The 13654-nt window shown below is 36.4% G+C and overlaps 1 protein-coding gene across 1 annotated transcript; it reads left to right on the plus strand.

Annotated features, from left to right (window-relative positions):
• Positions 1–13092: 13092 nt before the first annotated feature.
• Positions 13093–13410, plus strand: LOC120279614. Its single transcript, XM_039286541.1, has one exon. The coding sequence runs from the start codon at positions 13093–13095 to the stop codon at positions 13408–13410; it is 318 nt and encodes a 105-aa protein (XP_039142475.1).
• Positions 13411–13654: the final 244 nt, after the last annotated feature.

The following is a 13654-nucleotide window of genomic DNA, read 5'->3' on the forward strand; positions in this document are numbered from 1 at the left end:
TTGAAATTTTGATTTTAATTTATTTTATTATTTATTTTTCTTTATGTGACAATTTGTGGCCCACGTTTTTTAAAATTTTGACTTTTTTTTTCATTTTGGCCCTCATATATCTTTTTTTTCCTTTTTTTTAATTGATTTTTTTTCTTTCTTTCTTTTTTCTTTTTTTAAAGTCTATATAAACAGTAATATATATTGAAAAAAATATCTTTAATTATATAAATATTGAAACAATTATCCATTGTTTTCAAAATATAAAACCTTACATAATTCAATTATAAATTTGTTCTTGTTGATTTTTTGCAATACTTATTTATGTTTTTAAAATCTAGATGTAGTATTTTACTAATGTTATTATATAAGTTTTGAGTACATTTGAACTTTAATTTACTAAATTATATTTGTTCTTTTATTTGACCCTATTATCTGTGATTTCTGGCTCCGCTACTTACATCTATCATTGATATGTAAAATAAAATTTATTAAAATAAAATAAATATATTTTTAAACAATATATATATAAACACCCCTATAACAAAGGTGGAAGTTATCCAACATGAGAGAGAAGGAAAGGATTCATATAGCAAAGTTGGGATAACCCATTTACTGTTATTATTTTAGGCTTTATTTATAAAATTTTAATTTATTACATAAAAAATAATAATCTATTGGCATTTTGAAATTTGATATATTTTTATTATTAAAATAATTTCTAGAAAATTATATAGGTGTCTTATACAATATTGATGAAGTAAAAGGTATATTTTAGGGATTTTTTTTACCTTAAATCTCAAATGAGAATAGTTTCAATTTTCTGATTTTGATTTTTTTAAATAAAAATATTTTTTTGTGCAACCCTTCCATCTCAGCAATATAGGCATAAGGATATGTACTGAAGAAAGCCTCTTGGTAATTTTGTAAATAAAAATATCAGTAAAATTTTATTAATATAAAATAAATCATTGCAATATTTGGAAAAAAAAAACCAAAAAAATTGAAAAAGTTAACTCAAAAATCTATTTACAAATTGACTCTATGTGAGACTATGCGATATGAAACAAACATTTCAAACACAATTGACTCTACTTTTTATTTTTTATTTTAAAAATATAAATAAATCACCCCTGAATATTGATAGAGAAATTTTTGTCTCATGAATGGCACATTTACATTAGTGACTAGTGACGATAAGAATATTGACATATATTATTTGTTTTGGTTTCAAGATTTGACACATTTATAGCTATCCAAGATGCTTGTAATTGAGGTGATGAAGATGCTTCTGTCACTCTCAGGTTATTGTTAATGGTCTTTTCGTTTTTCAAGCATAAATGCATTTAAATTATATGTTTAATTAGGATAATTTAATTAAACATCATCTATGTCTTGAACTGCCAAACTGGTCCAATACATGCTCTGGCTCCAATGATAAATAAAATAAAATAAATGAATAATAATAATAATAATAATAATAATAATAAAGTCAATAAATCACTATTATTTACATTATTCATCGTACGTGAGATGGATTCAAATTCCCAACTTTAGCATAGGACTTTTGTACTTTATCATTGGGTCTATATCAAAATTAGTGAAAAGAATTTTTTTTTCTTTTTTTTTTTTTTAAATCAGTAAAAGTTCTAGATTTGAACTTTCAACCTTTGAACTTTAACTTTAGCTTGGAAAAAAAATACTAATTCTTATATCATGGGTTGTTTTCTATTATTTAAAATTAATAGTTATGTAAATATATAAAATTTTATGTTTTGATATGTTATATTAATATTTTTATTAGTTTTGGTAAATGTTGTGGATTATTAATTTTTCAATTATCAAATAGCACACCAATTAAAAAATAAAAAAGATGACGCAAAGATCTAGTAACATAGTTTGACACAAAGTGTCAATGTCTACAGAGCCAAGCTCGAAAAATCAATCCACAATAAGAGACAAAAGTACAACAGTCTTATAATTAGTCTCACATGAGACAATGCCAATCAAAGATTTTATCCTGAAGACTCGTCTTAACCAACCTCCTGTCAGTCTTGACCTCTCATCGACACAACACTCTTTCACCAAAATCTTAGCATGAGCATCTCGGACAATAAATTCTCTCATAAGATTAACTAATACTCTTACACCTACCTACTTCGGTCTCTTTTATTTGCATTGTAAATCCTTGAGAAGAGAGTTATGTAATCCTCCATACAAACTGTATTTGGAAAACTTTCCTCTTCTATCTTAATTCTCTGCTAACTTCAAATTGTTATTGTAACTATGTCACAATATGGTTGCAACATGGCCCACCAATCTACTAAACTAGCTAAGTCATAACTCCAAGTTGCAACATGACCTCAAGAAACCATCAACTTACCTGGTTGAGTTAAATCAAACACCATCAAATTATCCACTGATCTCAGCCAAACCGTCTACCAATTTGTGCTCACCAAATCACATGGTAGGAACCCATTCTAGGTCTTCAATCACTCGCCCAAAATTGGTGTTTTCCCATTATCCAAAAATAGCCTCCAATCAATTTCAAATTCTTCTTCAATTAACCAAACATAATGTTCATCAATCTTCAATAGTCACTTGTTCTTCATTCAAAACTTCAATCATATATAATATTCACCCATTTAGTGGCATTCAAGAATAGTCTTCAATCAATCTTCAAACCATCAAAAATCAAAAATAGACTTCAAAAATCAGTTATAATCTTTAATTAATTGTGATCTCTAATTTTAAGCTCTTCTCAAAAATAGTTTCAATTAAATCTCCAAGTAATTGAATTATTCAAATTGAATACCTCCAAAAATAAATTCAATCAAATCTTCAATTCTTGGATTAAACTTGTCAAGTGACAATTAGAGCTCCTTTAAAAAAAAAATTTCTGACTTAATTCGAGTCCTCATGCAACCAACCTCCATGGCCCTTCATTGGATCTATCCAAAGATTCCAAACCTCCACAAAAGTAATCCTTCAACTTGAAAAACTTACCCCTCACCAATACATGTTTAATATAGTTTGACAAATAATGCCAACTCATACAAATAATACCTACTCATATAACAAGAGCATCATTATACTTTGGCACTAACAATTTCTTTTATAATAGAAATTAATTATTTTAACATATATACACTAGCAACAATAACAAATTATTAATTCCAACTATTTAAGGTAAACCATACGAACCTTTCTCAATTATTATTCTTTTATATTTGTTTGATTTTATTTTACAATAAAATTTGAGTAACATATAGCAAATGATAAAGAATATATCTGCTAAGTCGATTATTATTTTTTTAAATTATCAATAGTTTCAAAGTTATTTGAGTTTTTCAGTTTATTAAACATTATTATCATTGTTGAGATAAAAGTTTGATGATTAATTTAAAACAAAAATAGAAACTAAGTAGAAATAAAATTATAAATTAGTTAGTAGATTAACACGTGATCATCTTAAACCAATTTTTTTAAAAATAAATAAATAAATGAGGACCAAGTAAGACGACTTACAATTTTACATAAGTCAAAACACATAATTAATTTTTTTTTCCATACAATTCCCTATTTATTACATCTACCTTATTAATGTTGGGATGAAAACATCCCTGTTGGGATGAAAACATCCCTGCATTATGGACTTTTATTGTAAATAACCCATTCCATAAAATCTATTAATAATTTAATAGTGATGTATGAAACAACGAGAAATCACACTTATTATTTTAGAATTTTTTATTATTTTATTTAAAAAATTAATATAATTTTGTTAATTTATAGTTACTAATAATTTAAGAACATCCGATTCTTTCTTTCTTTTCTGTTTTTTTAAGAATAGTTTAAACAATTATAACAATTATAATTCATAAATTAATAAATATAGTTTGAGAATTTTTGTTAATCGAAAAGGGGGTTTTAAAATGCAAGTATATTATGTAAGATTTTTTCTATTAATTATGATAACATAGGAGTTAAGTAGCAATAAAAACAGAAGATGTGATTCTCTATGTATTAGAACCCTTCAAACCAAGCATATCATTTAAGACCAATTTAACCCAAAAACTTAATATGATGAAAAACTAGATTTATATATTCAAATCATAAGAAAACAACCTCTCTATTAGAGATAAATTTGTACACAGCTAGTTTAGCTCCTTTAATTGTGGATCTTGTATTTGTAAATTGGCTAGTTTAGCTCCTAGATTAGCCCCTCTAATTGTGGATCTTGTAATTGCCTTTGCCCAGCTACATATATGCAAAGCCAACCCCGATCTCAAGGGTGTGGTGTATTCTCTCTTCATCTTGCTATCTCTCTTCATGGTATCAGACAAGATTGCATCCTGAGCCTTCCTTTTCACTTCTCTATTCCCAACCTTGCTCTCTCCTGCCACTCGTTCCTGATGGCTCTCAATTGTTCGACCAAAGACGCAGACAACGGCATAGGCGCCAGTGCCGCCGCAGCTTTCATCAACGCCACGCCGCCGGTCTTCGTCCACCCTTACTGCACTGTCATTGTCAAGTCTCACGTTCCTGTCTCCCTCGAGCTTCGAAATCCCAACTTCACCAAGTGGTCCTCTTTCTTCCTGTCCATGTGCGGCAAGTTCGGGCTCATGACTCACATCGACGGCTCCGTTTCGGCATGCCCGGATGATGTGACATGGGTGCAGGCCGATTGCTCTGTTCATAGTTGGCTGTTCGGCTGCATTGGTGACGATGTCCTCGACGTCATCATGGAACTCGGCCAGGATGCTCGTGCCCTCTACGTTGCCATCGAGTCCTTGTTCCACGACAACAAGGAGTCCCGAGGATCTTCCTCAGCAACCAATTTCACTCGATTATCTAGGGAGATCTACCTATCTCAGAGTATTGTCAGCACGTCAAAACGCTGGCTGACTCTCTCCATGACGTCGGCCACAACGTCTCCGAATCACAGCTTGTCCTCAACTTGCTCCGCGGTCTTAATTCTCGCTACTCCAACACCGCCGACGATATTGCCAACACAACGCCGTTCCCCTCCTTCGCCAAGGCGCGCTCTATGCTAGCCCTCAAGGAACTTCGTCTGGCAAACAAAGTCAAAGTCGCCACCGACACCGCCCTCGTCACTTCTTCCCTGTCCTGCGGCCACGGTGGGTGCCGTCACACGTCGTCTTCTTCCTCCATCCCCACACCAACAAGAAGCGGTGGTCGCGACAACCCTCGACGTAGTGAAAAACATCGCCGCGGCAAACAGACCGGTGGTGGCTCCTTCTGTTCGCGCGTGTCCACATCACCAGGAGCAGTACCCCCAGGCCCGTGGTTCTGCATCAACCCGTGGGCTGCGCTCCAAGGCACGTCGCAGTGGCGCCCCCCGGCACCCAGCCTCCTCGGCCAGCATCTCCAGGCACACACGGTCCTCGCCCCGTCCCAGATGTCTCCACCAACCGCGTCGTCTTGGGACCCGGCCGGCATCATCGCTTCCATGAACCAAATCACCATTCCGGGTCCTGCCAACTAGATCATGGACACTAGTGCCACCTCTCACATGGCGTCCAATGACGGTATGCTCCTTTTCAACTTGCCCTCTTCTCATTCCGTCGTCACCGTCGGCAATGGATCTACTATTCCTGTTACTTCCTGCGGTCATTCCCTTCTTTACACACCTTCATTTGATTTCGTTCTGCACAATGTCTTCATTGTTCCGTCCATAATGCATAACCTTCTTTCTGTTCGACAATTTACGCGTGACAATAATTGCTCCATAGAATTTGATGCTTTGGGTTTTTCTGTCAAGGACCTCCGGACACAGCGCTTGATTACACGCTGCAATAATGTCGACGACCTCTACACCATGACCCCGACCGCCGCCGCCACTACCGCGCACGCCCACCTCATCACTTCGCCCACTCTTTGGCACCAACGACTCGGTCACCCCAGTCCCGCCATCATCAACACACTCAATAAATCATCTTCTATTGCATGTAATAAGGTCACACACACATTTTGCCACTCCTGTCAGCTCGGTAAACATGTGCGCCTACCATTTCCTCGTTCCAGCTCGCGCACTTCAACGCCCTTTGAATTAGTTCATTGTGATGTATGGACTTCTCCGGTTGCCAGTATTTCGGGTTCTCTATATTATTTGGTTATTCTTGATGATTTCACTCATTTCAGTTGGACTTTTCCACTCAAACAGAAATATGAAGTTCATATGCACATCGTCAACTGTTCTAACTATGTTCGCACACAATTCAACTTGCCTCTTAAAACTATTCAGGCAGACAACGACACCGAATTCGTAAATCATGCATCCTCCCAGTTCCTCGCATCTCGTGACATCCTGCTCTGCAATTGCTAACTCCACACCCTTCGAATTACTTCATCACACTCCTCCAACATACAATCATCTAAGAGTTTTCGGCTGCATCTGTTATCCAAACCTCTCCTCCAACACCCCGCACAAACTCGCTCCTCGTTCCGCTGCGTGCGTCTTCCTCGGCTATCCGAGTTTACACAAAGGATACCGTTGCATGGACATGGCCACAAAACGGATCATCATCTCCCGCCACGTTGTCTTCAACGAAAATTCTTTCCCCTTTGCTAACAATGACTCGCCTACTAGCACCACCGCTCGGGCCTCATTGGATTTTCTTCTTGACAATGACCTCGTCGTACAAGCGCCACACACTACAGCACTAGCGCCGCCTCGCGTGACACCCCCATCAGCCCGTACTATCACACGGTCGTCACCCACTCGTGTTTTACCGCCAAGTGATCCCTCCCACACCGGCCGTGGTACCTCAAGCGCCATCTACCTCGCCTCCTGCGCCCGCATCGCCCACCGCTAACCGCCCGGCACCCAAACCACATTCGATGGTCACCCGAGCTACTTCCGACATTGTCAAGCCCGTCACCCGACTCAACCTCTCTGCCGTGCACTCCTCAGTCTCCACCATTCCGGCCAACTACCGCAGTGCCCTTGCTGATCCTAATTGGCGAGCATCTATGACCGACAATACAAAGCGTTACTCGATAACAACACTTGGCGTCTGGTTCCACGTCCGTCAGCCCACTTTGTCACGGGTAAGTGGATCTTCAAGCACAAGTTCCACTCCGACAACACACTTGCTCGTCACAAGGCGCGCTGGGTTGTGCGAGGCTACTCCCAACGTCACGACATCGACTACGGCGAGATATTCAGTCCAGTAGTCAAGCCCGCAACCATCCGCATCGTCCTCAACATTACTGCTTCCCGCTCCTAGCCCATACACCAACTCAACGTCAAAAATGCCTTCCTCCACGGCACCCTTGAGGAAACAGTGTACTCCCAGCAGCCATCCGGTTTCAGTCGACCCTACGCATCCTGACCATGTGTGCCTTCTGCAGAAGTCGCTCTATGGCCTCAAGCAGGCACCCCGTGCGTGATACCACCGGTTCGCCACGTATATCCGACGCCTCGGCTTTATCGCATCCACCTCCGACACGTCTCTCTTTGTCTTCAAAGATGGCGACAACATGGCCTACTTGTTACTCTACGTCGATGACATCGTGCTTACTGCTTCTTCAACTGCATTACTTCGACAATTTACTGCGCATCTTCACTCAGAATTTGCCATGACAAACTTGGGCACATTACATTTCTTCCTCGGCATCTCGGTTACGCGCTCTACTACCGGTCTTTTCCTCACACAGCGCCAGTACATTGTCGACCTCCTGCAACATGCTGGCATAACTGAGTGTCACTCCACCGCAACACCAGTAGACACTCAAGCCAAGATCTCCGCTCTCAAAGGTGCTGCAACCCCCGACCCATCAGAGTACCGGAGCCTGGCAGGTGCTCTACAGTACCTAACCCTCACTCGGCCCGATTTGGCATGCACAGTCCAGCAGGTTTGTCTATTCATGCACGATCTGCGCAAAGCCCATCTCGGCGCTCATCAAACGTATATTATGATACGTGAAGGGTACCCTCGACGTCGGTCTCCACATTTCCATCGCCCCACCGACTTCCATCACTACGTGAAGGATGCCCTGACTCTCGCCGTTCCACCTCCAGCTATTGCATCTACCTCAGTGACAACCTTATTTCTTGGTCCTCCAAGCGCCAAACAACTGTGTCCCGCTCTAGTGCAGAGGCCGAGTACCGTGCTGTTGCGCATACAATTGCAGAGTGCTGTTGGATTCGTCAGCTTCTCCAGGACTTGCACATCTCCATTGCTTCGGCGACCGTGGTTTATCTGCGACAACGTCAGTGCCGTCTATATGTCATCCAATCCGGTAAATCATCGCCGCATGAAGCATATTGAGATCGACATCCACTTTGTCCGTGAGAAAGTCTCACTTGGGCACGTTCGAGTTGTCCACGTGACTTTTTCTCATCAGTTCGCTGTCATCATGACTAAAGGCCTACCTGTACAGTTGTTCAATAAGTTTCGGTCCAGTCTTTGCGTCCGAAATCCTCCCGATACGACTACGAGCGGGTATTAGAGATAAATTTGTACAGCTAGTTTAGCTCCTTTAATTGTGGATCTTGTATTTGTAAATTGGCTAGTTTAGCTCCTAGATTAGCCCCTCTAATTGTGGATCTTGTAATTGCCTTTGCCCATCTATATATGCAAAGCCAACCCCAATCTCAAGGGTGTGGTGTATTCTCTCTTCATCTTGCTATCTCTCTTCACTCTCGACCTATTGGCGTATTGGCACTGGGTATCTTGCGTAGGATATTCATTTCGAAGAGGACCTCAAACCTCAAAATCCAGACAAGGCGAGAGCATATATGTATTGAGGTATTAACTCCACGGCTTCGCACATTCTTGACTTCCCTTAAATAAGGGGTGCTTGTTGCCTATTTGTAAAAAAATAAAATATAAGACTATTAGTTACTATAAATCATAAACGTAAGTTCGTAAATAATTTTGGAAACTAATATACTTTCGTTGGTTAAGATGTGGATGTTGGAGGTTGGGTTCTTCATTTGAAATACAAAATTACTAGTATAATTTCCTCGCTCTGCTTCGAGGTTTTGCATTTTTTAAGGTTTTAAAATATGTATATTTGTGTGAAATAAATATTGTTAAGTCTGACAACGTGGAGTGATATTATGTGACAAGCCAAGAGGTGACGTGGCAAAAGAAAGATGATGTGGCAATGATGACTTGACAAAAAGAGAAGTGACTAGGATGATGATGTGGCCAAAGCTTGGTGACATGACCTGAGAAGATATGAGGGCTTGAAGATCATGTTTGGAGACTATGTTTAAATGAAATTCCTCTCAATGGTTCATGTGATGATTAACTAATTTTGGAAAGCGCATCAAGTTAGAAAGATCTCTTCAAGAAGGGTAAGTTTTATCTTAGGTATGATTGTATCTATTCTTGATAAGATCCGGGATGATAAATCATATCTTTGGTAAAACTCCTTTTAGGAAATATCTATTTTAAAAGAGAGGAATATGCTATTGTTGGCAAGAATAAAAGATCATCATAAAGATAACAAGGATAAACTTAGTTTGGTGAAGCTATTTAAAGATCTAACTAAGATAGGTAAGGACAAGCAAATGTGATTATCAAAACCATATTTAGCAACACAATTTGAATAAAGATCTAAGAACTAATTATGGGTGGAGCTATTCAAGGAGACAAATCATATATGGAGGATTGATTGAAGATTACTGAAGATTTTATTGAAGATTTGAAGTTCCAAGCATGGATGATTGGAGATCATGCTTGAAGATATTGAAGGCTAAACTTGGATGAGATGAGATCAAGTTTAGTAACAATATTTCTATGATTCAAACGAAGTTCATATGGGAAGACCAAACTTAGACCAACTTTGGAAAGAAGATTGGGAGATCTTTGGTGATCATCTTTGGTGAGATGGTTATGTGTGCCTTGGTAGGCACATTCCTCGGGAGAGGAGACCTGCTGAAATGATGTGAGGAAGAAAGCAGCTACAGGCAGGAGGAGCTCGGGTCGAGTCAACTATTACTAGATAAACTAAAGAAACTGGGAAGGTTGAACATCGTAGATTTCGAGTGCAACTAGCTAGAACTCAATCATGTTTAGTAAGGTGGGCAATGTTGCAACTGGGTGTTGCAACATCTAACTTTGGAAGTTGTCCAAGTTAGGAAGCCGTGGAGAATTCTAAAAGAGGAAGGATCAAGTGAACGTAGGTGCGTCTATATAAGATATTTTGCTTGAAGATTTAGGATGAGCCACGGGAGAAAGACCCTTGGGTGAGGGTTGCAGAGAGTGGACATTGGGCAATCTTAAGAGGGTATTCTTTGTCTTGAGTGAGTATGGGAGTGTTGTACTCTTTATTCTATAACCTCTTTTAGTGGATTGTTTCTCTGGGCTTCCCCCCTCCCCCCAGCTGTAGGCAAGGTTGTGCTGAACTAGGTAACCAACTTGTGTGTCTTCTTTCTCTTGCTTGAGTGGGTGTATGCTTTATATTCTTGTGAGATTGAGTGACTCCCCTAAACACACTGACCCACCGGAACTATCAAACATTGATGATAATTTTCATTTATAATTAAGCAAAAGAATAAAAAAAATAATGTTTACTTTATGGGGTTTAGAAGCATTCTCATAGGAAGATTTTCGTCATTATAGCTCATGTTCATCAAAGATTATCTATTCAAAACAATTACAGTTATATATATATATATATATATATATATATATATATATATATATATATATATATATATATATATATATTATGCGTAGCACTATGCAATTTGGAATTATAAAACATATATGTAGATAATCTAACTATTTACAATTTGCATTAAATTTGTTAGCATAGAATCAAAGTTGAAGTGAGCACACACAACCCTATTCGACTAAGCCCGAATCTTTCATAAAGAACATTGGTAGAAAAAAAAACCCACAATCCCTTGGGGTTATCCTGCGCTTGGAAGAAGAAGTAGGAAACCAGTCATTCTATGCACGTTTCAATAATTAGGAAACAATAGATAAAAAATTGAAATATAAGTTTATTTAATTGTGATTAAAAAAATATAAAGGGATAACTAATGATTCTAAGCATAGTTTTCATTTTTTTTTTACAATCACTTGCATCCAAATCTATTCCAGCAAAAGCCAAACTGATAATTTGTCGGAATTTGAATAAGAAATCCCAAAGTCTTGAGCTAAGTTTCAATGTTTGATTTACCATACCTTCAACCAATTTTAAAATTTTCTTTGTGCACATTTTTTAAAGAATATAAATTAGTACAAACTTAGCTATTATGCTTTTAAAAATTTGACAAAATAGATTAAAAATCATTTAGTAGAACACTTACTTGGTTTTCCACTGTCTGCAAATTTATCTAAATAGGAAGATATCAAACACATATGATATTTGAGACAAAAGGGACACAACAAAATAACAAATGAATGAACAATCGAATTATAAAAGTAAGAAAATTGATAAATTAAATAGAAACATCACAAATACAGGAGAGCATAAAATTCTTATGTAAAAAACAAAGTTATACAGAGAAAAAGAATTGTATGAATTGTACTGAAAGAGAAACCGATTTTAAATTTTGTTATTCATCTCCATTGAAATGTGGTCAATATGAAACGCCTCTATAATTTAATGGCTTTTATTTTAGTCTTTTCATTTTCTTTTAGAATAGTCTATCCATCTTTTTATAAACTTCATGTGTATGATTTAATAAGTATGAACCTATTGTTATACTATTTTCATCATTTTTTTTAATTTTAAAAAAATGTTCACCAGAATGTATATCATGCTAGAATTGTAAACATATGAGGAATATCGAATTAACTATTTAGGTTATTTTGCATATATAACGCTATTAAAAGACCATAATTCATTGTTTTTTTCTATTAATGTGCAATATTATTGTTTTTTCACATAAATACTCTTTGAAACACCCGAATTTAATGTAACTAGGCATTCTACCCGGCTTCGCATCAGAGTTTTTGTGTGTGTGTGTGTGTGTGTGTGTGGGGGGGGGGGAATAAAAACTTAAATGTAATAAAAAAATATTAAATTTGTTCCTTGAAACACCTTGGGAGCATATTATAAAAAATAATATAATTAAACATCTCCATTTCATTTGTTATATATCTTGAATTTGAAAGATCTTATGAATATTTATTGCATAAATAAATAAATATAATTAAAGTTTTTTGATTATTAATATCATAAGTAATATAAATGAAAAATTAAATGTAATCAAAAGAATTTAAATTTGTTCCTTCAAACATTTGCTTTAATAGTATGTATAAATAATTTTCACTTTTTCAAAAATTATCAATTTTAATTGCAATGTTTTATTAAATATTTAATGTTAAACAATTTAGTGCCCTTAACCAAATTAATGCCATTAAATTCTTTCTAATAACAATAATTAATTTATAACATCAGGTTTTATAAATAAAATCTATTGATTAGAATTTGCTATATTAACTTAATCATAATTATAAAATCCCCCTTTTATTGTTTTTTGATTAATAATCAATTGCTCTCGTTGTTTTTTTTTTCAATTTCCCATATTAAATGTACTACCAAATAATTTTAGAATAATTAGGAAAATTTCTGCTTTCCAAAGACTATTGGTTTTCATTATAAAGTCTTATTAAATATTTAATGGTAAACCAATCTAAACTTAACAAAATTAATGACATAAAATCTTTCCAAATAATAGTAATTAAATTATAACTTGCATCTAATTCTTTTCTATTTTTTTTTTTAAATTACCTCTTTTGATCAAAATTCATTTTATTCACTTAATGATTATTTTAAAGTTCCTCAAGAGTATAACGAAATTATAAAATGTATAATACCTGAATTGATCCCTCTACTTTTCTCTCTCTTCCCTTTTGGTCCCTCTACTCAGAAATATGAGCAATTTACTGGTAAGCCCAGTGAGTATAACACCTATGCAAACATAGAAGTAGTATATGATTGTCTAAAAACACAATATGCTACAAAAGATAAGGATCTAATCATGTATGGTCAATGTGTTGATAGCGGTCCAACCGTTGATCTTGTCTTTCGTCTTCCACAAAGTCTGCGTTAATGAGCACTTGTGACCCCTTTAATTCTCCGTCATCTCGATAGGTGATAATAACAACTATGGTGTTTGAAGCTTGCAAAGATGTTGCATCCATAGCATCATCTAGTTGGGACTTCAGTTGTGACTTCGAAGTGGATAATGGTTCGGAAGAACATGCAACCATTATCCGGGAAGCATTAGCAGTTGATCAGGAGTTGCAACCAGACAAGGTTCGAAGGCATATGTCTGTTTCTGATGGCAAACTTATTGTACGCTTTGAAGCAGTGGAAGCTAGATTTTTCTTAGAGAATGCACTCAGTTACCTTCTGTTTGAATGGGTCCCATTAGAGCTGAGATCAAATTTGGGACAGTTTCAGACTATGTCAACTTTTTACTGAGTCCACCACCATCACCAATTGAAATTCATGTCCCACGTTTGCCATCAAGGGGACATCATCCAAATGTCATACCACCTGCTAAGATCTAGGAGGATGATTCTGCTGCAAGAAGGCTTTTTTTTTACTAACTAATTTTTCCGATAGGGAGTGTGAATGTCAAGCAAGGAGAAGGTAAAGAAAAGCCTTCATTTGTATCACTGTTAAAGGAGAAGAATGTGACATTTTTTAAAAAAAATAAAAACCC

Source organism: Dioscorea cayenensis, chromosome 2 (assembly GCF_009730915.1).
Source record: "Dioscorea cayenensis subsp. rotundata cultivar TDr96_F1 chromosome 2, TDr96_F1_v2_PseudoChromosome.rev07_lg8_w22 25.fasta, whole genome shotgun sequence".
NCBI lineage: Eukaryota > Viridiplantae > Streptophyta > Magnoliopsida > Dioscoreales > Dioscoreaceae > Dioscorea > Dioscorea cayenensis.

Excerpts from the sequence above, each read along its gene's own strand:
- LOC120279614 (XM_039286541.1), top strand. The coding sequence starts at position 13,093 with ATGGTGTTTGAAGCTTGCAAAGATGTTGCATCCATAGCATCATCTAGT.